This window comes from Metopolophium dirhodum, chromosome 5 (genome assembly GCF_019925205.1).
Source record: "Metopolophium dirhodum isolate CAU chromosome 5, ASM1992520v1, whole genome shotgun sequence".
NCBI lineage: Eukaryota > Metazoa > Arthropoda > Insecta > Hemiptera > Aphididae > Metopolophium > Metopolophium dirhodum.
In genome coordinates, this window is record NC_083564.1 from 17,848,923 (window position 1) to 17,875,421 (window position 26,499).

Here is a 26,499-nt window from a genome sequence, read left to right on the forward strand (position 1 = left end):
GCGCACGACTGAGGGCCCGCGAGAGGTGTACCCACACGGATAGCGCACTGGGTATTTATTCTATTCGTTTTATAATTTATTTTTTTCAAGTTTTTCGCGTCTTTGTGCGGGGTAGCGTACACTTTTCATTTCATTTTCCAAACAGAATATCGTTCCCCAGAAAATTTCACAAAAAAATGTGCGTATGGTTTTAAAAGAATCACCCTGTATACGATATTATTACGTGTGCGTAGACGCGTGAGTGTATCGTACACAGGTACGGTGCGTTTGTACGACGCTCGGAGGTCGTTCACCCGGCGGCAGCGTTTGGGGAGCGAACAGCACCAGTTTATGGTTGGAGACTTGGAGTGCGGTGCGACCGCGGTGGACGGACGGGTGCCGGTGGTGGTGCGGGCGCAGCGGAGGCCGTCGACGTCGGCCGCGGGTCAACGTCATTTTCACCACCCCTCGTCGGCCGCCTCAGCACGCACGGGTCTCAACCACCCGCGTTCGATTTTCCGCCGCCGCAATCACGTTCTCGGGTTTATTTCTTCCGTTCTCGGCGTTAATAATTCTTCCCCCCCCTCCCCCACACAACCCACTCCAATCGTGGCAGTTTCCGGCAGCTTTTATCCGAGCCAAACCGGAAACGAACGGCCGAGCGTTAAAAATCACGGAAAAACCGCGTGCACGGTCCGAGGAAACATTATATTTTCTAATATTTTAAAATGTTTGCGCACAAGTGCTGCAGACTATACAACAACGTCTACAACGGACAGACAATGTATTCCAGACAAAGACGATGGTGGCAAGGTGGTTTGGGTGGGGTCGGCGGGGTGGAGAGGAAAAGACGCGTGCACGAACCATTAAGACGGTCTGTATTTACGCATTACGTCTGAAACTCAGAAAACCAACTTTTCGACGGGTAGGCGACGACCGTCGATTATTGTTGTGAAAAATATAAACCGAGACAAAAACGCGACTACGGACGGTCGGCGGAACAAAAATAATAACAACAATAATAATAATACCGGGCGGCGCGAGAATTCCCGACCGAAATCCCCGGGCGCGCCAGCACTGCTCGTGGCTGACTGGCCGAGATTGTAGGCGTGGCGGGCGAGCGGCACAACGCAAAAATGTGTTGAATGAAGGTTTCAATACCAAAGACGACGCCATTTTGTGTTTTCAACGTTATGTTTGATAATAAATCGACGATCGTTTCGATTCAGGTTTCCGCGTCGCGTTAGTTTTTCCGAGTTCGCAACAGTCAGACGCGCACTGATCACTCTTTTTGGGTGATATCATTCAATTGTCACGCGTGCACCCATTTGGACGGACCTATGTGAGTACACCATCACCATCACCATCGTTGTCGTCGGCGCGCGCGTTCGCTTTCGCTTACGGTAGCGGCGGCGGCGTCGGCAGCCACAGCAGCAATGGCGGACGACAACGTCGTTGTTGGCGTCATTGTCGTTGTCGTCGCCGTCGCCGCGTAACGTTAGGTACAACAACATAGCAATGACCGGCCCCGTGTCAACGGCCCAAAACGTTGTTTGGCCTTCCGAGAGCCGCGAGTCTCGCAGGCGGTGGCCGTCGCGTACTGCCGCCGTCGGGGCCGTCCTTGGAAGGGCCTCCACCCACTAGATCCACCAAACATCCTTTCTTGTGGTCTGAGGACTCGGCTGAATCTTTAGAGATTACGACGTGTGTGTCGATAGGTACGACTGCGACTCTAGACAATGGTTCCGAGACGACTCTTTTTGCTCTACCTAAACCTTGGCCAGCAAATATCGGTTTGGCAGGACATCAAATAGGCTATCCTTATAATTTTGTCACATGGAGTCCTGGCATCCGAGTTGTCAGAATATCATGCGATAGGTATATTTTAGATACGTTTCGGTAGTTAGGGAACCGTTGTGCTATAGGGTGAGCACAATGTTGACTCTGTTACTAATCGTTGCTTCTCGCATTTTCTAATATAGAGGACTGTCGATTTTCATGGTTTTAATTTTGTAGAATCAATACACACAAAATCGTCACGTAACAAATACAGAGTTGACGTGATCACCATAGGTTGATACCTATCAACGATTCCGTATTCTCCCATGGTCCTTTTGATAATACTGTTTACCCTAGTCAACGTTTATCAAACGTCGATTTTTTTATTCACCTCTACAAATTATTTTATTGTTTGCCTGTTTTTATCAGAGTTATGTTTTGTGTTCTTTTTTATTGTAAATCCTTGCTCTCTATTCTAATTTTTATTAAACAATTTGAATATCTAAGTAGTATTTATCCATCATACAATGCTTAGTCCGTAAATACATAAATTGGTTTTACAATTTATACGTCTTGTAACCATATATTACAAAAGTTGGGTAATTTTATTAAGGATATATAATTATGTGTTGTTTCTTTAATGTTTTCTAAATAGGCTATTTAAATTAGGTAATATTAGGTAGGTCTGAATTAAGTGACAAATAAATAGTGATAGTTTTTTCTGATATTGTAAATTTATAATTTGGCTTAAGTTATCAATTGGAAATCATGTTATTAGTACTTTCATGAAATTATTTTTAAAAAAAAATAAATTGTTTTTGGTAGCGGAAGAAAAAACTACACTCAACAAATAAAATATATTGTATCAAATCTTACTATTACTTCAACATTTATAATTACAGTATTGCAATAACCTAGGTTAAGGTATTTTATCCTTATTGATATTTTTAATGTTTTAATTTAGAATACATCTCTTTAATTTAAAATACCTAATAAAAAATTATAAGGTCAAGGACTCAAGAAAAATATTAATGACATTGTCTAGGGTCATTATTTTATTTATTTACTATTTAGTATCGAATATGAACAATTAATGTTGTTCTCGTTGATACATTTATTGTTATTCTTATAAAGACTATTGTAAATATATATTATTATTATTTATAAAACATCATGTTTTATCTACAACTACTAAATGTATTATTAATAACTGGCTTTTTTTTGCTATTCAAGTTAACAAAGCGTGATTATAAGATGAAATTAACTAAAATTGATAAATGTATGTGAACAAATCATGTGGTGAGGTTAGCTTTGTAATATAATTTAAATCCAAATAAGTATCATTCATGTGAAGTTTAAATCTATCAATAAAATAGAACACACTAAAAGTTATTTAATGATATTGATTTAAAAATCTTGATATCACTATCAGTATTTGTAACTTTTAGAAACTCATTCACGGAGCTGCTTTTGAGCTCTTATGAATTTTATTGACTGTATTACAAATTCTTTGATAGGTATAGAACCATAAGCCACAATTTATTTAAACATTTTTTTTAAAATTATGGACTAGTGTGGACAATATTATGGTAATCATAATTTTATTTATTAATAAGAAATAAACATTTTTTTAGACTTTCATTTTATATATTATTCGTAGTTAGTATTGCTTTTAACAAAAATAAATTATTACCTTAAAAAGATATATAGTATTAGGTATAGGAATTGCTTGTTTTTAATAAGGTACCTATCTAAATAGTTGCTAAATATTTTTAATATTGTAAGTAGGTAGGTTAAGAATTTTTGTCCTACAAATAATAAAATTGGTAGGTAACTACCTACTTAAAATTAAATTATATTACTTAATACAATGTGTCAATTATACTAAGCCTTTTTAATCCGCGTCTCAGTATAGCAAAGTTTATACAATTTTAACATAACAGCATATACACAAACTCAACATTTCTTTAAAATCAGTATTTTCAATACACTTGTGTACAATTATTATGTAGGTAGATTTTATAATACAATTATAATCAATAGAAGAGTATGCATGTAATATTCTAATATAGTCTGATATGTTTACTACTAATTGAATAAGTTTTTAATTTGAAACGGTATACTTTGGATTTTTACACTTTTAAGTTAAGATCACTGATATATATATATATATATATCTAGGCCAATATGTATAGTGTACCTATATTTTAAAAGATTTCTGTTACATTACCATTTATTTAATGATATATCAATAACAAAAATGGTTTTTGTTTTGCAGATCAAAGGTACGTTCTACGGGCAAGTTTATAATCTAAATGGTGCCTTGCAGACAGTATGTCTACATTGCCAGGGGTCAGTTTGAAGGGGGAGAAAAGCAAAGGAAAGATTTCATTTCAATCATTGAAAATAAATTGTTTGTATAAAGTAAGAGAAATATTTTTATAATTTTTTTTTTATGTTGTGATTTACTTGTTTAGTAATACCTAATAATAATTTTATTAGCTATATGCAATTAGGAAATAACCGGTATTTTAATTTTAGGGTGAGTCTACGGAAAGTAATCAACATAAAAGCATAGCACCACGTAAAAATGGATTGCAATCTATTGGAAAGGTTATCCGCAGTGTTCGTAACCCTGTTAATTTACCAAGTGAGAAGTCCGAATCTAGCCATGAGTCTACAATCAATCTAGTCCCTATCGGTGGTGGAGGATGGAACAAACCAGTCATAGAGAAATCACTTGTGGTAAGTTTTCAAATTCTCCAAGGGTAAAATAATTGAAAAAATACATCTTTATATTTATAAACATTTTAGGCTGCGGGCAAAGAGGTTCCGCCAACATCTATTGCCACGACAACATCTCAACTGTCCCAAAGTGGGCCTGTACAGGGACAACAACATGCTTCGTCCCATCCTACTTCCGTGCAAGTGACTACCACCACCACAACTACAAGAGTATGTTTATATCGTTCTTAATTCTATGTAGCTAAACTAATGTAATATTTCCATTACTTTTATTAGCCTTCTCATGCCGACGGCAAAACATGGGCCAAAAAAATTGTGGATGTTCCAGTTGCTCCCCCATATTTAGCACACCGTACAATGCAATTCCAACAAGAATTTCCAAGTCTTACTTCAAGTGGAGAACACAAAAATGTAATAAACACAAATATACCTATACAGGCCAACACAGAACAGAGACCTTCTCTTCGTCCTCAAAGTAAAAATAGAATATAGATAATATACTTTTTACACATTATAAACTCATTAATTTAATAGCCGAAACAAGTTGGATGCAAGGTGGCAGTCGACCCCAAATGCCGCAAGGCGCCGGCAGTGTTACTGGAGTTTCAGGTCAACCTCTTCATTCTCAAACATCTTCTGGTATGTAAATAAAGGTTTTAGTTTAAGGTATTTGCACTATATTAATCCTCATTTATAATTAGGCCAATCAGGCTTATGTGACTCGGACTTATTTCTTATCAATAAGCATAAGGTTGCCATATTTTACTTAAACAGGGACAAACATTTTTTGCATAATTATTGGAATAATCGTACTAATATTCTGTGGTTAACCACTAGTTTTAATACACTATTTTTTTGTAGCTAGAATACCACACATAATATAGTCAGCACTCTACAATATACATTTGTAAGACAAAAATTAAATTATCAATAAGTTATAACAAAATTGTCGTGGAGGAACTGGAAAAACTGAAGTTTACACTTATTATAGTAGAACTTATACTATATACCTAACATATTCTAAAATTATATATTTTATCTATATAATAAAAATGAAAAGCTGCCCTTTGTTAACTGCGTCATTAGAGAACAGCTGGATTGATTTGGCTCATTTTTGTTTAATTGTTTGTAATATTCCTAATGAGGTTTTTACAGAAAAAAAAATTGGGAAAAGCTGAAAAGCCTTTTTTTAAATGACAATCTTTTCCATCAAGTGTTTTTTGTTTATAAATGTTTGCCATTGATTACATATTATAATATAGAATACTGTAATGATGGTTTAAATAATGAATTGACTAAAGTTTGAATTATATAAGAGTTGCCATTTTCTTACGAGCAACAAAGTGCACATGGTCAGCTAGTTACTTAAATATTTTGTTATCACTGATAATCAGATTTAAAAATGCTATTATCATTGTATAGATTGTTCTTCCCACTTTTAAAATTTGTGTATAGCTGGATGATTTTTAATTATTGTAATAGTTAAATAATAATTAATAAATACTTTTTTATTGACAATTCATGAAATATTTAATTGAAAAATAAAATAATATTCTTTGGAGGTACATACATGTATATCTTTAACATCGAAATTCTTTTTTTTTCATCAATATTTCTTTTTAAATTAAAACCAAAAGTCTTGTAATTAAACTATATTTTCATTATATATATTTTTTAAATTTGTGATCATTGGTTTACTGATATTAAACATCAAACTTAAAAAAAATCTTAACTTTTTGTAATAGATTGTGTTTGAACTGTAAATTTTTGAGAAATTAATAAAAGATTATCATTTATTTTAAGGGACAGAAAATGTGAATGGCGTACGGAGCAATTCGGTCCAAAATGGGGTGGCCGGGGCCCCGGCCGGCCTGAATCCCTATCAAATGCAATATAACATGACTAAAAATCCTGTTATGAGGAATATGTTGCCTAACTTTGTAAGATTTTAAATTAATTTTAAAAGTAAATATAATATATAAATATGTTTATAAATTACTAGATGGTTCCAAATCAATCTGATAATATTATATATCATACCAAACAACATAATATTTATCCATCAGAAAAAATGTTTCACCATATTTCATCTTCATCAATGATCACTGATGGTGTTTTAAGTAAACCTACAGCAGATATCAAGGAACTTATACCTCCTCCAATTATTCGTGAAGAAGATTTAAAAATAATGAATGAACTCATCAAAGAAACTGGGTGGTCTATACAAGGAGAAATTGACTACAAGTAATAATCTTGTCTTATTCCTTAACTAGCAGCTTCTTTTTTTATTATTACTTAGTTTAAACATTATATTTTGTGTGTTATTAGTAAAAAATTGGACTTCAGTGATGATGAAGACCAATTGAATGAAAAATTAAATAAACAATCATTGAATGGTGATATTAGAAGTAGATCCGATAATACTAAAGGTTACTTAAGTAATAAAATTTGTGATCCAAGTCTGGTTCAAAATTTAAAGGTAAAAAATTGTCAATTATTACTTATTTTACCTATATTTTCATTTTTCATTTTTTTAGGAGGGTATGTTCATGCAAGTGAATGTCAATGGAGGTGTAACTTACAACTCAGATTATATGCAACAATATTGTAGACAACCGTCATCTCATCAAGTTAGATTAAATTTCTATTTTAGTTTTAAATAGTGAAAAATGTATGTTATTAACAAAATACTTAAATATAAATTTTAGGAAGAACGTCAAATAGAAGATGAAGATTTTGAAGATGATTTTTCAGGAAGAGCACGTGTAGTAAATGAAGAGCTAAGTGCTGTCTTACAACGTGCAAAAGATCGAAAATTAGAAGAGATGAAACGTTATGAAATGCAACAACAACTAGAAGCAACTAAATTAAAAAAAATGGACGGAGAAAATAAAGATAATAAAGTAAACATTTATGTAAATATATATCAAAGAACAGCTTGGATATCATATATTAGATAATTATTGTACATTTATTTTTATTTATTTGTATTAATGACTTATTTATGTTATTTCAGGATAAAGAGTTCATAGACGATCCCTCAAAATTCCGATCTGAATTATCAAAAGATAAATATGATGAAAGCAATGACAATAAAGAAATTAATACAAAATATTTATCTTCAAGACTGCAAAAACAATTTGAACAAAACAATGACGCCAGTAATAAAGCTCAAAATGTTTCTTCTACAAGTATAATTAAAATATTTTAATTTTGAGTTTTCTAAATTAACAGTTTGTATGTTATTTTTTAGAAGTTATAAATACACTTTGTCGTACTGATAGTGATATGAGTAGTAGTGGATATTCAGAGTACAGAAGTGATTCATGGGTTGAAGATGATCATACAAATAAATCATCGAGTTTGAAACGGGACAAACGATCAGAATTTGATAGGTATGTTATAATTCCAATGTCGATGTAAATTATATTGGACAATATAAGGTTAACTACTAATGCCTAGTTGCACAAATTACCAATAACTAGTTATCAAACCATTAACTATGTTATCAAATCAATAAAAATTTGACTGGTTGCGCAAAGGATCTATAAGTTTTATATATCCAATCAATATTGTGTTATCGGTTCGTTATAGGCCCAATTTTGGTTCGATAAATTTATTTAAGAGTCCTATAACTTTATTGGATTGATATGGTAACGTATTTTGATAACGATATGTCAAATTTATAATTTTAATGACAATATTGATTGACTTATCACTTTTTTGTAAGTGATTTTGTAATCAATAACCACGGTTAACGAACAAACCATTGAAATTAATAGAATTATTTGTGAAACTGAACACTACATTTTGGATTCAATAAAAATGTTTATCAGCTTGTTTATCAAACTGATATCACATCTTATTGAACTGTCTTTATCGACCGTTTGTGCAACCGGGTATATAACTTGGATGTCACTATAATGAATCTGGTAATTTGAATTTTATGGTAAAGTGTTTCTAATGGAAATCAATTTTGAGTTGAGACGGTTCAGACTATACTCTAAGAATATTTATTTTGCTAAGAGTAACATCGTTGGTGGTAGGTTTATGTTGACTAATATTTGCCAAAAATAATATAATAAACACATGAATATTGTATTATAATAATGTTTCATGTAATATTACTACCACTTACTAAGCTGTTATTAATAAGGCATATTATTCATATTAGATTCATATTGTGCATTCGCATGTTTTTTTTTTAAATAGTTCAAAAAGTAGCTAGATGAGCTACAAGTTTGAACTATATACCCACTATATACCTTTATAGTCCATAGATCCGGAATACAAAGTTTTATTTTGCATATTTTGTCATTTTTTGATGTGTATTGCATATTTCTGTATTTTACGAATACCAAAATGTTTCATACCCATTTGCTTTACTATTTATATATTCATTTATTTATTTTACAATACAGGAAAATACATAAATATAATAGTAATAATTTGCTTAATGGAAACGAGGCTCAATTTTACAGTGAGAATACAGGGTCAGTATTGGCAATGCGCATAAGACGAATGATCGGTGAGTTAAGATAGTAGTTTGAGGAAGAGAAAAGTAATGGAATGGAACCAGATGATCGTGTATGGCGAGAGGGGGCATAGAATGTGACACGGAATAGTGATTCTGGAGTCTGGACTGTCAATTTTAGAGGAAAGAAGATTAGATATAAATGATATGTTTGCTGGATGACATCGATCAGCGAGGCTTTCTAAGGGAAAAAGGCGTTGGATTGGCGTGTTATCGTGAGGTGGACAGGATATGTTTAATTTATAAGTGGCTTGCCGGAGGAATTTTCTTTGAACCCTTTCTATCATGCTACGTGCAGAAGCTGTGGGCGGGTCCCAGAAGATGGTTACTCAAGGATGGGACGGACTAAGGAACAGAAAAGAGTTTTTAGTGGTGTAACGAGTGGTATTTTACGAATACCAAAGTGTTTCATACCCATTTGTCTTACTATTGTTTGTTTGTTTTTCCGGACTAGTCAAAATTAAGGAAAAACTATCTATGTATACAAACAAACCATTGCCAAAATCCATGATTTTGTTTGAAGTAAAAAATATGGATAAAAATTGTGTTATATAATACAGCTATTACAACTGTACCTCTACGCCACGAGAGAAGAAACCGGTTTCCTGCATGCAGACTGTAGGCATTTTCCCACTTTGTGCCAAATGTATTTGTTAAACAACTATAAATAGTATACTATGTACTTTATTATGTATCGTTCACACAGTCTCCTCTACTATCGGTTATACAGGGAAAAAAGTGCTTTTATAGATATTATGAATTTTGATACAGTTATTAGTCATTGTTATTTTGTTTTAATTTGTTATCGTCGTCATGTTTCACCATTCACGTGATTTTGAAATCGCCACGAGTTGTTTGTAAAACACGTTTAGTCTCACCGTGTGTTTTTTACCATTCATTTAGCTTGATAATTATTTATAAATATATATTTGAAATTTATAACTGATAGAACTATAATTTTATTTATTTAGTATGCATTTAATAATATTAATTGATTTTTATAAAAAAAAAATAGGTTCAGCAATACTGAATTAATAAATATATATATATTTGGTTTTTAATTTCAACTGATAGTATTAATGTACAAAACTATTTAAATTGGTGTATAATGGTTACTCAAAGTTGTATGAGCAACATCTTTAAAATCTGCATTTTCTAAATCAATATCATATAAGCAAAATTAATAATCTGGTTGTAATTGACTTTTTAAATAGATACAGAAGGGAAAAGGTTCGTTCAGATCCTAAAGACAAAAATGATAAATATACTCATAGTGATTATAATTCTAGAGGTGATGATAATAGAAAGAATTATGATCACAGACGTGATTTCAAAAGGAATGTAAGTATTTTCAATATTTTATTGTACTTAATTCTATTTATTATATCAAACATTGTTTACTATAGGACGCCGGAGCTAATGTAAAGAAATCAGTTGATGATAATTATGATGCTGATAAAAAAGAATTTACTAAAGTATCAAAATATCATTCTCGAGATTCTTTAGAAACTCCAGAGGATATTGAAAAAGATAATGTGTAAGTTTTTTCTTATTATTAGTAATAATATATGTTCTTATTGTCGATTGATATTTTATAGGCAAGGTGATGATGAAACTTATCATTGGAGACAAAATTCTCTTGGTAAAGATTTCTATAAAGATGAAAATAATTCATCGGGCCAATATGTATGTATACTCAATATCTAATTGTAATAATTACAATTATTGTATTATTAAAATGTATAACTATTTTTTTTATTAGGGTAAAAAATATATACCTGGCCCCATAACTCAAGAGAAACTTGAAGCTTGTGAACTGACCAGTGAACCTAAACGGAATTTAAATCAACTAGTAAAAAGTGAAAGAAAGGATATGAAGAAAAATGATCAAGTAAGTGCATAAATTATACTTGTTTGTTAACACAAATGTACAATTTATAAATAATTCTCAACTAGAAAATATGCAGTTTACTTTTATATTTTGTGGTTCATTTTTCATACTCTTAGGTGAAATTTAAACAAAGACAAAAATACATTTCTATGTTTTGATTCTGGAATGTGGATTTTATTTTATTTTTTTAATATTTTCTAATTTTCTGTACTATGTATATTGTATGAATAATATATTATTATATATTATTTTAGGGTGACGATTTATCTACTAAAGATAAATCTGTTTGGGATTTAGCTCCAACTAATAATAAAAATAAAATGTTGCAAGAACAAAAACTTGAACAGGAAACAAAAAGTGGTAAAAGTGGTCAAAAAAATGATGACGACAAATTATCAGGTATTTACAATTAATGAATTATAGGTTTTATTTTTGAACTTTTTTTTTTAGTTAATATCAAGAAACAGGAGCGCAGAAGTTATTCTTGAAATTAATTGATAAAAGTTTCAAATAACAGAACTGGCGATGCAATTGTTTTCTATTTAGCTACAGAATAATATAAATATTCTTATTAAATTTGAAATTTCCAAATTATTAATTTGAGTATAGAATAGGTATGGACTTATATCAAATCCAGAACATTTAGAATATTTTTTATGATTTGGTTATATCTCGTATTTATTGACATCAATTTTGGAAGGGGGTTTGGAAACGATTAAGGTGCTCCTGTTACTTGGAGAAAGTAGAAACCTACAAATTAGAAACAACTAATTAAGTAAAATATTTCTAGAACCAAAATCATCTTTTGAAAACAATTCTGGTACTTCTACATTATCTCATCAAAAAGGGATGAGATCTGACCGCTATGTTGGATCACGTTCTTCATATCATCAGAGTATCAATTCTCGAACAGTTTCCAGGTCTGGGTCAAATAGAAAAAATGCTTGGCCGGAGTCTTATGAAGAAGGTCAACGGTCCAGAGGTCCTCCTCGACGCGATGACAGAAATCGCGGTGACGACAGAAATCGCGGTGACGACAGGAATCGCGGAGACGACAGGAATCGCGGAGACGACAGGAATCGCGGAGACGACAGGAATCGAGGTGATGACAGAAATCGCGGAGACGACAGGAATCGAGGTGATGACAGAAATCGAGGAGAAAACAGAAATAGAAATGATGACCGAAATCGAGGAGATGATAGAAATAGAAACGATGATCGAAACAGAGGAAGTATAAGACAAAATGATCGTTATTCAGACAAATCAACGTTACGTGGATATGGTCAGAGATCTGAACAGAGAGGAAGAGTACGTTTAGAATCATGCACATTAAATGGACGTAACGGTCAAAAAAATAGTATCGATGAAAATGTTGAGAAAAACAAATTAAATCCAAACTCTGGTTCTATTAGAAGTAAAAATTCATCATCTAAACCACAGTCTAAGTTAGATACTTTTACAACGTCTGGAGATACAACCCGTAGAAGTGGTGAAAGTCGATTCGGTTCTAGACAAAGTAATCGACCACTCAATAGTCAAAAACAAGATGACCATTGGGATTCAGTCAGTGAACCTAGTGATTATGAAGCTCAACAAAAAAGTAGTAATCGGAGACTAAGTAGTCGTACATATTTAGCGTCATCAAGGTAATTTAATATAGTTTTTATAAATAGTTCTTAATTTTTATAGTTATTCATATTTTATTTAAGGGGTGACAAAAGATCCAGTTATGATAAAAAGGATCAGCCTAAAGAACTTGGTAATGCTGACAAATCCAATCAAAAGTTAACAGCAACTACTTCTATTAATGACCCTAAGAGTAGTTACAGTGGTAAATCTATTATAATATTCAATAAAAATGAAACAGTAAAATATTTATATTTTGTTAATACATCTATAATTTTAGGAAGTACTTCTCAGGATGGAAGATCTATTAAAAAAGATGACCAGAGAAAGTTGAGTGATTCACAACAAAAAATTCAACGTTTAACCAATCAGAGTAATCGTAAAGATTCTTCTAAACCAACATCTAGGGCTAATCAAAATAACAATGCAGCTAAGCCTGGTCAAACAACTCAAAGGTATGAACGTCAAAAAAGTCAGCCACAAATTGGTCAAGACGACTCAAATGTTCCGATTATTAAAGGTTTGAAAAAATACATACTATAACTTAAATCACAATTAAAATTTAATATAAATTAAATGGATTTTTTTTTTTTTTTAGATACTGTAGTTATGGTTAGCAACAATCCCCCTCCTCCTCCACAAACAAATGCTTGGGACAAACCAATAACTCATGCTCTCCGAGCACAGTCACCTAATGTAAATAAGCCAGTTGCTCCACAGCCTAACAACCGACCTAATAGGTATTAAAGCATATTGATTATATTATTATTAGAGATATTAATTTTTAATTTGACATAGTTTTATCTTTATAAATCCTTGTTTTAAACATACATTTATGAGTTATAACTATAAAATAGTAAATACAGTATATTTTATATTCCTAAGATACCATTTTTGCTGTTCATTGTGTATGATAAATTAATATTAGTATTTTATTGATATTGGTAAAAGTAAAACTTGTACATTTTTTATTTTCTATGGATTACTTTCATACAAAATAATGCCTACATACAATATATTGTAATTATTTTGATCATAATTACTACTGATAAATAGAGCTCAGTGTTATCACTCCATATTTTTTCCCGCAGTCAAAATTATACCTGAGTATCATATAAATTTGATTCATGAAGTCTAGATTACAAATATGCAAACTTATTTTACATACTTTTGCATATTTGAAATTTTGAGCATAGAAATGCATATTTTGATTTTTTCTAGATTATAAGTATAGTATTATAAATTTTCCATATAAGTAAGACCCGCGTTCGCCATTAAGAGATTAGGTATTTTGTAACCAGCAGACTGTGAGTTTACTTATAAGTGCGAAGTTACAGTATTACAGCGATAATTAGGAGTTAAGATATATTAGTTGTGTTAGCTGCATTTCACGTGTTCTACGCTGAATTTAAACAATTATTTTTCTAATTCACTTTTTTTTTTTAAACAAATATATACTATCATAATGCCAAAAAAACTTGTTAATTAGTTTTGTGAAAGCATTTGGAGATCATTTACTTAGTTCCGATGGTAAGATATTACTTTGCAAATTCTGTGAAGTTAAAGTATCTGCAACTAAATAGTTTTTAGTAACACATCACATAAGAACAACAAAGCATGAGCATGCATTAAATCAAAGAAAAAGGCCCAAACTCAATTGTTATTAACTGAAAATACAAATAAAAAAGTGATTTTAACTTTGATTTTGTTAATATTTCACTCTACAATAATCTTAAATTAAAATCTTCTTTGAAAAGTATACATTTAAAAATATCCCTGATGAATCAACCTTGAGGAAAAATTACATAGATAGTATTTATTTATAAATTTTAACTAAAATACAAATGAGGTCTTTAACCCTAAAATTTGGGTATAGACCGACGAGACCATGGATGTCGACAGGCGCTATGCAGCCAATGTTATTGTAGGCTTGCTTGATTCTGAAGTAGCTGGCAAAATTTTGCTTATTAATTGTGAACATCTTGAATAAGCAGACAGTACAACAATAAATTAAATATTTGATAGAACGATGAATTTAATTTGGCCTAAATGAGTAAAACATAATAATGTTTTGTTGCTAGTTAGCGATGCCGCGACATTTATTGGTTCCAAATATTTTACCCCAAGATACTTCATGTAACTTACCTTGCTCACGCTTGCATTGAGTAGCTGAATGAATCTGTAGCAATTTTCCGTTGGTTGACAAACATATTTTGACCACCAAAAAAGTTTTCCTTAAATGCCCAGCAAGAATACAAATACATAAAGATACAGCATCAAAGCTAAGTTTGCCCCCAGAATCAGTCATAACGTATTGGGGAACATGGTTGACAGCGGCTATTTATTAATGGGATTCATATAAAAACATTAGAAAAATGTTATCCCAATGATGCTTTGAACAGCTCGAAAAAAAAAACTAGGTGAACGAAGAGTTGAAGCCAATTTAGCTCTTTTTTAAATCTAATTTTTAATTCTTATCTTCAGCTCTAAAATCACTCGAAGAAAAGGGAAAACCTATATCCAATTCAGTTGCCATTATTAAAACCGTTCTAAAAAAACTATCAAATGCAGTATCATTTCCTCAAGGTAAATTAATATACAAAAAAGTTGTAAAAATACTGGACGGCAAAACTTCATTGGATGAACTTCCTGAAGTTATAGAATTTGATGACATAGTCAACTTAAAGTATACACCTATCAACTCTGTAGATGTGGAGTGGTAATTTTCAATGTATAAGAAAATATTGACGGATCATCGAAGATTTTTAAATTCTAATACTTAAAGTACTAGTTGTGGAATTTTTAACTAAGTAAAAAGAGTATATAATATTTTGGATTAATATTAGCCCTTTGTTGTTTTGTACATACTTTTTGAAAAAATAGGTATATTTAATATACTTTATGGCATATATTGCATATTTTAACATTTTTAAATGCATAAATAATGACATTTTGGTCATTTACATGTGAGCTCTACTGATAATCATTTATTTTTATCTCCTTACAGTTTAACTGAAATTAAAGAAATTCCTGGACAGACATCCCAGAGATTACCTTCAAATAAAGAAAAATCTTCACCCAATGTATGTATATTTATATCTAAGTATTAAATACAATTTTATTCATGAAGTGTAATTGTATTGTGTATTCCAAGTAATTCATTAATTATTTATAATATTTAATAAAAGGTCATGGAAAATGGTATTCTTGATTCTTCGCAACGTATGGAAACAATTATATTTGAAAATACCACGTACAAATCAAAACCGTGTGGAGAATCTAAAAATAAATATAATTCCAATATTAAGCAGCGCAATGAAAAAGGTAATAAAAGATTATTTTTATACAAATAAAACAACATTTTTGATGAGATTAATTGTTTTTAGATACTTGTAATTTTAATGAAGATACTCAAGAAACTTGCTTTAGAGCATTCAAATCTGATAGTAAAGACTCTAAATTAAATGATGCCGTACAGATGTCTATGAACTTTCAAGTAAGTTATAATGATTATTAATTGTTAGTGTTTTAATTAAATTGATTTTTATACTAGTTAAGTATTTATTTTATACTTTTGTTTGATTATCTTATATTGATGTATCTTTTTACATTAGAATGATGAAAGTTCTGAGTTGAATCTTGGATTTGGTGATTTTGAGTCTGACTTTACTCAAAGTGGTGGTCATTTATCTGTAGAAAACAAAGATGTTATGGCAATGGCAGCTGCCCATACCAGATCAATGCATACTGGACCATCGTCATTAGCAGCGAGTGACTTAAAAACTATGATAGCTGGCACTAAAAAAGTATTTATAAAATTATATGATGCTTACATACAGTGATTCATTTATCAACGAACATTAACTTTTTTTTAAGTGAAAACACATTTATAATAGTTAATAATAATATCTGTTTCTTGATTAAACTGTTAGTAAATAACCAATACATTTTGTTTTTCTTATTGACACTATGGTTATCAGAATAGGCTTACTTCCTTAATTTTTTTTCAATTATAATAAATTACTTAGTTGTGATTATAAATTTAAAATGGCAACCTATATTTTTATTTTCATAATCTAAAGTAGAATAGTTTTATCTAAAAAACGAATATATTAACAATATTTTTTTATAGAGTATATTTCTGGTTATAAATTATAAAACAATAAGTATAGATTTCCATTTAAATAAAAAGATAAAAAAAACATCAAGATATTATATATTAGAAAAAAATTTTAAATTTTATAAAGCTAATACATTGTCAAAAACAATTTGTGTTAACAAAATTAAAACAATTCACAGTATAAATTAAACCTAACCATGCTTAAACCATTAATTTTAATAATCATATTAATTTTGATAATATATCTATCATTTGTTGATGAAACTATTGTTACATTTCTTAAGATCGATCTATATTAGTTAACTTTTTTTGTTCCTACTTAACATAATATTTATTTTTTAATTTTTTTTTGGTAAAGGTTTGGGATGATAAACCAGAATCTAATCCACAAGTCCAGCAAAACATTGCTGATAGTGCTTTTAATACAGTTTATAGCACTGCAAGTAGTGGACAACACGATAAATCTGAAATTTCTGTTATTGATGAACAAAGAGTTCACAATCAGCAAGTGTACAGGTATGTACTTTGGTACGTGACACTTTTTGTTGTAATTAACACGTAGATTTACAATTTGTTCGTAGCTGCTTTTTAACACCTGTTACATGGTATAACCCCATAAATAAATGTTATACTGTATACGACAAATCATGTAACTATAATTATATATATTTTTTTAAATTTTAGCCCTGCACCTCAGTTACAAAATGTTGCTGGCTCTTACATTCCAGTGTCCATGGCTGCTGCTGGTCAACTCAAACAAGATCCAAATGCTGCTACCACAAACGTATGCAAGGTAAATACTTGGCTGTCAATGAGGTAATATGTCATTTATAACAATTTTATATTTCTCAAGGTTAAACCTCAACCGCAGGGTACATTATCACCCCCATTGAGTCAACAACAACAACAGCAGCAGCAGCAGCAGCAACAACAGCAACAACAACAACAACAACAACAACAACAGCAACAGTCATCTACTAGTACACATGTGTTCAGCTCTACAACACCTCAACCACATACATCAACTACACCACTTGCCAATGCTATACCAACACAAGCAACGCACATGAATTTACAAGTAATAATAAAATTAGTATTACATTACAAAACTATGTTTGTATATTATTATATTACTAGGGCACAACACCAGCATGCATTATCTCTGTCTTGCAAACGCATAACATAGCAAATTATACGTTTTGAATAATCTTACTCTGTTATGATTAATATTAGAGCAGCGAATTAACCTATTAAAAAATGTATATATTAGTTTTTTCTTAGGTATTATTTTAGATTTTAATTTCCAGGCAAGTTATGAGTATTTAAAAATTAAAATATAAAAAAAAAATCCTACGAGGTTTACTAGACAATATTATTTCTTATAAATTTAATAATAGGCCAATTCGCTCTAATATTAATCATTAATTAGTTAAATGGAATTAAATGGATAATTCAGAATGTACAATTTGCCATGTTCTACGTTTGTAAGACTCGGAGGCAGCACATGCGGATGTAGCTCTCTTAATATTCATTTTAAGATTTATGTGAATATATTTTTATATTTATTATGAAATTTTAATATTCTAGATAATGATGGAAAATAGTGATGGATTACCTGATATGTATGGTCCTCATATTGCTAAACAACAGCAGACACATTTAATATTAAATACCAATAATAAAACTGGAGTAGAAATGATGACTAAACAGTTTGTGTCTGCTGGTACTGGACAATCTCCTTCATCAGCTATTTTGTTTAATTCAGCTCAGCAACATTACTCAACAACAACAATGCCACCACCATCCCCTTCTGCACCTCAAGTTTATTCATTATTAGAACCTTCTCAAACCGTAAGTCGATTAAAAATAATAACAACTTTTAATTCAAAAATAATATCATTCACTAGGTTATTAGCAGTGCCGCACGGTCTCAATATAATCAATTTGCATATGGTCTTCAATCTAATGGTTTGAATCAAAATATGAATCAATATAATCCATCAATGTTTATTCATGCTGGGTCACCGGCTGGTCAAGGTGGTTCAGAAGTATTACAATCTTCTATATCTCCATTCAGAATGGGACCGGTACATAAAAATTGAATACAATTTCTGGGTATAATTAATTTAATTTGTTAAAAATATCTAAATGTTTAGGCTTATAATAATGGTCAGCAATTAAATACAAATATAAACCCAGTATTAATACCGAGCAGTACTAATTCTTCTTCCTCGCAAGTAAAACAGTCTTCACAGCAAATTGGAACAATTGGAAATAAAAATACGTATAATGCTACAACACCTCAACCTTCACCTGTAAAATAATTTGAAACTTTATTTTTGCTTTCCATTTTCCTTATATTATTTTATTTTTAGTTTTTGGTGCCATTTGATCCTATATTCAACCAACCATTCAATTCCATGAATAATACAAGAGCAACACCATTGCAAACTTCCTCGTCGCTATACTCTACTAATTCAGCAAGTAAGTTACATTTTATTGCCAATATAATAATATTTTTTATAATATTTATTATTAAACTTTTATTTTATTAACTAGCAGGACCTACAAATCCTAGTTATATTCCATCTGCATTTCAACCACAAGTGGTTCCTGGCGCATCTGGTGGAAACACCTTTGGAATTCCAGCCGCATTTGGTTCTCAAAACGCACCACCCCCAAACATGCAAAGTTATACGTCACAGGTAATTTGTGATTTATCATTAGCCCATACTTATTACATATTTTAGTACAAGGGTCTATATATATATAAACTTTTTTGTGACAATTCAAAGTCACCAAAATTACACAAATATTACACATTAATGCCCATGATTTTTGTTTTATTTAAATATAAAAATGTTTTGTATGAAGAGCATGTATTGTTTTTATCTTAATATCATACAACATACCAAATTTTTGTCAAGCAGAACTAATTTTGTGATTTCGGCTTTAATATTAATATTAGAATGACTTATCATAGACTTATCATCAAACTTTAATGTAAGAATATTATCTAGGGCATCTCATTAGATTTTATCTTTATTTTCATTTTCATTTAAAGCAAAAAGTACAAAATTCTGCTAAACACAGATTTGCTATGTTTTATATATTTTGTTGGACGGAGACAACACATGCAGGTTTGGCATTCTCTTAATTAAAACTTGTTGTTCTGAACTTCAATCTTTAATTAGGATTTAAATTATTAACATTTATACTTTTATTTAACTAGTATCGACAAGTCCCATACATAAAGGGAAATTTGGCTGGTGGAAATGGTACAAACGACCTTCAAAAGTCTGGAATCTCAAATCAACAAGATTTAGGAAATCCCATGTATTCTTCTAACTTATTCAGACAACAGCAGCAGCAATACTTTGATAGTATGTCTTTAGTGTTTATTACAATGAAAGATAAGTTACTTACATTTGTTAAATAATTTTCAGCTAATAAGACATTGATGAATTCAAATCAACAAACTCATCAGGCTATGCAAGGAAAATATAGTAATTATCAAGTCTCCGCCACTCAAAATAATCAGTTGGTAAGTGTTTTTTAAATTCTCATTGAATTATATTTATTCGATGTTTGTAGTCTCAACTAAGGTTCATGTGTCTTAAGTGTTGGGTTCTGGATATTATAGAGCAAATAAGACTGGCATGATATTATATCTTTCAGAATTCAACACATTTTTTTATTCTTAGTTTTGTGTAGTGATAAAATAATTATTATCATCTGTTTCTAATTTTAGCCCTTAATGCAGCAACCCAGGATGAACATGAACAACAGCAATAATGGATCAATGGCTGGTAAAATTGCACCTCCGTATCCAACCCCTATCCAAAGGCCTGTATCAACTTTCCAATATTTACAGCGTATTCCACCTCCGCCACAAAACATGCGTATGCAACCTAACTGTGCACCAATACAACACTTAATGAACAAAAGCCAAACCTCTAATAACTATTATGTGTCTAATGCAGGTATGAAGACGAAACCTTTATTTTAAAAGAATTTGCCATTTACTTATTTTCATATTTATATGGCTTATTGTGTTATTTTCTAGGTTTGATTGTTGAACCTCCCTTGCCTATTCCCAATAAAATTGATAATGCTAATGCAAATGTTGATTCAAAAGCCGAAGAAAAAATAGACAGTAGTTCAAAACCACAAAGCACAGAATGTATAGATGACAAACCTCTGGCGACTAATGAATAATGTTAAATCTTTTAATGTAATACTTTATAAATATGCGTGTAGAGACAAAGTGTCATATAAGTTTCATGAACTTGTTTATGTTATGCAAGACGCTAATTTATAATAGTCGTGTTCTTTAGGTATCAATTTATATTACAATATATATATATTAAAAAAAAAAAAAAATCAATAATAATAAAGTATCGTATAATAATATTTATGTCAGAAATCTATCCCAAACAGTGATTTGAAATTTCTTGTACGCTTTTTATTTGTATTAAGCATGTTTTTTCTGTGTCAATTTTTTTATCATTATTATTAAAATATATGGATATTTATAATAATTAACAACTAAATAATAATAAAAAAAAAAAAAATTGTGCTATTTATAACATGTAGGTGTTCAATTATATATTTGGGTTGATCATTTTCTTTTTATAATAGTACAAAATATAAACATGTATGTAATCGAAATGTTAATAGTATCGATTTATAAGAAAACATTTTAATCTGTCGGTTTCAAATACATTATTATAATATTCATCCAGTGAATGGACGAGAACAAAATGATTAATTTTTTTTTTTTATTGTAATCGAAAATAATAGAGTACTTGTGTTCGAAAATAATGCCGATATAAATGTATGCTTGTTATTATTAGAATGTTAACAATTTAATATTACATTTTTTATTTATTCAATTTATTCAATTTAAATATTAGATTTTTTTATAATTTTCATTTATAACTATTACTTTTAAGTCTTTGTTTACTTTATACATTTCCCCCCCCCCCCCTCATCCACCCTTAAATGATAGATCTTCGATGATAGATATTTTCAATTTTGTAAGAAAAAAAAAATTCGTACAGTTAACTCAGAAAGAACATACTAATCCTATAAAATATGTAATTTATGAAATGTTTTTCTTTTTTTTTTTCAAATGAAGTGTAAGTCCAATTTTTAAAATTGTTTCGTAATAGAAATTAAAAAAAAATATATATAAATACAAAAAAAAGGAAGAAATAAAAAAATCTATTCCCAACATTTTTGGTTTTATTTATTTGTTTGTAAATTATTATTCTATGTTCCATCAATGTCGTTGTATATTAAATTGTATGCAGACAACAGAACTTACCAACATATTTCTTACATGAAATAATAGACAAGATATCCTCCTTGTTTGTTAATTGTTTGAATGTATTTTAAATTCGCTAACGAAAATTTAAAAAAGGAAAATTGGATGCAATAAATATGTTGATAGCAGACATGTCAATTTTTTCCAACTGAAAATTACAATATAAACTAACCTAATGAATATTAAATTTCTTAGATTTTGAATGAATATCATCTTTCAGCGGTATGCATAATATTAGAGTGTGGTTGTGAGATAAAAGTATGCCCCTGAACTATAGTACATTTATTAAGTCGAGCTTCTGGTTTTCCATTTATTTGTCTGATAATGAAAATAATTGAAAATAAAAAGGTGGGTAAGTGGATGTCGCTATGCTGTACAGTAGGTTACAATTGGGTCACTGATGGATGATGTTAAATTTGAATTCAATAATATAATATCATTGTATAAGAAAAACGATTCTGAGCGAAAACGGCCAGTCAGCCTGATATTACCAAGTATATTTGATGATATTATTGTGAATAAAGTAATTTATATATAACCTATTTACGTGGAGCCTTGTTTTAAATTTTCAATCATTAGCTATACAAGTTGAACGGGAGCATATAAGATGTTGGAAAATAATTTCAATGAAAATAAAACTTACAAAAATAATTAAACCGAAAAATATTTTATTGAAAATATAATTGTGTTTTAAATTTTAATATAAATGAATTGGAAATAATTTCATAGAAAATAATATTAAGGAAAAAGAAAAATTGGATTACTAATTTTATAGAATATAATTAGGTGGAAAATATTTATAGATGAATCCTAAAATGAAAGAATACTTAAACGTGGATTACTAAAAACGCGGAAAACTAATATTTTTGGATTGCTAAAAACGCAGAAATCCAATATAGTGGAAATCTAAAATTTTGGATACCTAGCTAAAAACACGGAAAGCTAAAATCAAAGAAATCTAAAATATTGGATAGCTAAAAACGCGGAAAACTAAAATGTAATGTTATATAAATTTTTAAAAAAATGCTTATACTATAAAAATAAAATAATAATAATTAGGTATGCTGACCTGTACGCAGTGAGAATTATTTTTAGAAATATTATTTAAATTGAACAAAAGACCGTATAATAAATTTAAATGAATTACCTATCAAATTTGATTAGAATAGCTATTATTGTAAGTACATTGATGTATTTAAACATTAGTTATTTACACAGTTTTTTTTTTTAAATTTTTATTAGAGAATATGCAATCTATACACAAGGGTATAATAAGAATATGTGCTACAATAAATTTAGAAAATTAATAGGGTGAGGAGGACACCATCCAGTGATTGCATTTCCTTTTGCAAATTTACACAGTTAAATTTCATTTTGGTTGGACGACGGAGTAAGACAAATTATACATAGGTAAGTTGATGATATAATTCCAATAGTGCGCTAAAAAAAAAACTTAATGACTTAAATATTCGATTGTTTTTATTATTGTACGGTTATCGTATAGTTCTAACACTGAATGTGCTTGTCAGTCACGTGTAACATTATATACCTGGATTCAAGCGTTCCCCAGGCAATACCTTAAATATTGGTAGGTCGTAGGTGTGTATTGATAATAGAAGGAAAATAGGATTTTATCGGTAAGTATAAATTATAGCAATATTATTTGGGGTATAGCCAAAAATAGGAATGTAAAAATATTTATGAATTATACGTACCTACATATAGTTAGTTAAAACTTAACTAGCAGCATTAATTTTAATTAATTGTTATATGTAATTTTAAATTATCAAATACATTATTTTTTAATAGATAAAATGTTACCACAAACTTGAAAAGTTGTAGCTATATTGTAGGTATATTGCCATCTATGATCATTTCATTTTTTTTATCAAAAAAGTAAAAACTTGGCTTTATACTTACCGATAAAATATTCTATTTTCCTCTTATCAATACCCACCCATGACCTACCCATATTTAAGGTATTGCTTGAGGAACACTTGATCCCAGCTATAAATGTTACACGTGACTGGCATGGCAGTTGCATTCACATTCAGTGTTATAAGTTATAACTATACGATATAACCGTACAATAATAAAAACAATCGAATATTTAAGTCATTAAGTTTTTTTTTTAGCGCACTATTGGAGGTATATCATCAACTTACCTATGTATAATTTGTCTTACTCCGTCGTCCAACCAAAATGAAATTTAACTGTGTAAATTTGCAAAAGGAAATGCAATCACTGGATGGTGTCCTCCTCACCCTATTAATTTTCTAAATTTATTGTAGCACATATTCTTATTATACCCTTGTGTATAGATTGTATATTCTCTAATAAAAATTTAAAAAAAAAACTGTGTAAATAACTAATGTTTAAATACGTCAATGTACTTACAATAATAGTTATTCTAATCAAATTTGGTAGGTAATTAATATAACTTTATTATACCGTTTTTTGTTCAATTTAAATAATATTTCTAAAATTAATTCTCACTGCGTACAGGTCAGCAGCATACCTAATTATTATTATTTTATTTTTATAGTATAAGCATTTTTTAAAAAATTTATATAAAATTACATTTTAGTTTTCCGCGTTTTTAGCTATCCAAAATTTTAGATTTCCGTGTTTTTAGCTATCCAAAATTTTAGATTTCCACTATATTGGATTTCTGCGTTTTTAGCAATCCACGTTTAAGCGTTCTTTCATTTTAGGATTCATCTATAAATATTTTCCACCAAATTATATTCTATAAAATTAGTAATCCAATTTTTCTTTTTCCTTAAGAGGATGTCAGCGCACTATTGGTTTTCTCTCTCTGGCCCACGCGCAACATAGACAAAACGCATTTGCGCAGAATCGTTTTTTCTATATATTTGTAAGTAATCTTCGAGTAAAATCACCCATTACAAAAAAGATAGAGAATAATATTTTTGAGGGAATGTCATATCGATTTCTCTAAATATTGTTTCAAAACAATTTAAAGATCATTTAAATTTACAACATTTTTTTGATTATTTTAAAACTCAAATACAAAGTCAAATAACAATACAATCTAAAATCGATATGACATTCCCTCGAAAATATTATTCTCCAGTAGTTTATTTATATTTTTATCGAAGGAAGTCCTACAAGATATGCTATTTTAGAAAATATAATTGCATCATGATCATTAATTGGTCATACATTTACAACATTGAAATCATTGTCTACTACTAGTTGAGCTTGTATTTAAAAAAATAAAAAATAAAACACACATCATTGTAGAATCAATACATTCATCGCTTCGCTCAGAATCTAAAATAATAAATTACAACACTAAAACCTCTTTTTCGATTTGTTTTTAATTATTGTCGTTAAACAATTTTTAGATTCTGAGCGAAGCGATGAATGTATTGATTTTACAATGATGTGTGTTTTAGATTCTGAGCGAAGCGATGAATGTATTGATTCTACAATGATGTGTGTTTTTTTTTTTATTTTTTTTTTATTTTTGTGTCTGTCATCACCTTTTAGGACAGTAAAAGTGCTTGGATTTTCTTCAATAGTAACTTTTCTGAGAGGAAAGTGAATCTAGTTGGTACTTTGGGGGGTCAAAAGTAAAAATTTCCCAGTAGTTTTCACAAGCGACGTGAAAAACAAAAGAAAAATTAAGGAAAAACGGGAATTTTTACGCAAAATCTGTTTTCGAGAAAATCGATTTTGGTTTTTGGTGTAACTCTAAAACAAATGACCGTAGGGACATGAAATAATTTTGACTGAATGTTTATATTAGCATTTTCTATACACCATAAAATTTACAAAATATTTTGACTCTTTTTGAGCTGTTTACGGCCATTGTCAGTTTTCAATTTTTTTAGTTTTTTTTTCTATAAATATCAATAAAATTTTATCTGTTGAGTAAAAAAGCTTGAAAATTTAATAGAAGGCTCCTGGGTTATTGTTTCAAAGGCAGATGAAAAAAATTAAAAATCCTTAGTCACAGTTTTTAATTATAAGCATTTAAAGTTCAAATTTTGACAAAATACGAAAAAATCACGAAAAATAGCAAATTATTTTGATGAGAATTCATAAAAATTTTTCTTTTTAAATCTAAGATTTGAAAATGTAATATAAGATTACTCATAAGTTTGTCTACCTTTATCAAAAAAAAAATGTCTAGAAGAAACTTAAATTAAATTTTTATGAGCGTCTGAAATTTATATTTTTACAACATTTGATATTTACTCGATTTCTCATGTAACAATTTTCTTATTTTATTGTAATTAAAAAACGAATGACTGTAGATACTTGAAAATTTCATTGAATGTTTATATTAGCATTTTCTATACACCATAAAATTTAAAATATTTTGACTCTTTTTGAGCTGTTTACGGACATTGTCAGTTTTCAATTTTCTTAGTTTTTTTTCTATAAATATCAATAAATTTTTATTTGTTGGGTAAAAAAGCGTGAAAATTTAATATAAGGCTCCTGATATATCGTTCTAATAGCAG

At 29.7% G+C, this 26,499-nt stretch overlaps 1 protein-coding gene across 7 annotated transcripts; it reads left to right on the forward strand.

Annotated features, from left to right (window-relative positions):
* The first annotated feature begins 1,116 nt into the window (after nt 1–1,116).
* LOC132944146 (probable serine/threonine-protein kinase DDB_G0282963) lies at nt 1,117–21,912 on the forward strand. Of its 7 annotated transcripts, none has more exons than XM_061013340.1 (38): nt 1,117–1,321; nt 4,037–4,182; nt 4,300–4,503; nt 4,573–4,713; nt 4,780–4,978; nt 5,038–5,142; nt 6,307–6,443; nt 6,506–6,747; nt 6,832–6,982; nt 7,041–7,133; nt 7,212–7,418; nt 7,520–7,694; nt 7,757–7,898; nt 10,252–10,378; nt 10,444–10,574; nt 10,636–10,723; nt 10,800–10,928; nt 11,183–11,327; nt 11,719–12,574; nt 12,638–12,759; nt 12,835–13,074; nt 13,153–13,294; nt 15,562–15,637; nt 15,743–15,878; nt 15,941–16,050; nt 16,169–16,360; nt 17,033–17,202; nt 17,359–17,467; nt 17,528–17,752; nt 18,262–18,525; nt 18,582–18,761; nt 18,831–18,989; nt 19,050–19,158; nt 19,234–19,379; nt 19,907–20,057; nt 20,121–20,218; nt 20,426–20,657; nt 20,741–21,912. In XM_061013340.1, exons 2-38 carry the CDS (start codon nt 4,093–4,095, stop codon nt 20,890–20,892), a joined length of 6,375 nt encoding a protein of 2,124 aa, XP_060869323.1. In that variant the 5' UTR covers nt 1,117–1,321; nt 4,037–4,092; the 3' UTR covers nt 20,893–21,912. The 7 variants fall into 7 exon arrangements, with proteins under 7 accessions (XP_060869323.1, XP_060869324.1, XP_060869327.1 ...); XM_061013341.1 differs by having other exon boundaries at nt 19,237–19,379; XM_061013344.1 differs by having other exon boundaries at nt 17,546–17,752.
* Nucleotides 21,913–26,499: the final 4,587 nt, after the last annotated feature.

What these genes read in the sequence shown, in the direction of transcription:
- LOC132944146 (XM_061013340.1), top strand. Translation starts at nt 4,093, where the DNA reads ATGTCTACATTGCCAGGGGTCAGTTTGAAGGGGGAGAAAAGCAAAGGA. An exon ending in AGATGTCTATGAACTTTCAA is followed by an intron (nt 16,051 to 16,168) that starts GTAAGTTATAAT and finishes TTTTTACATTAG; the next exon opens with AATGATGAAAGTTCTGAGTT. An exon ending in TGCAAAGTTATACGTCACAG is followed by an intron (nt 19,380 to 19,906) that starts GTAATTTGTGAT and finishes TTATTTAACTAG; the next exon opens with TATCGACAAGTCCCATACAT.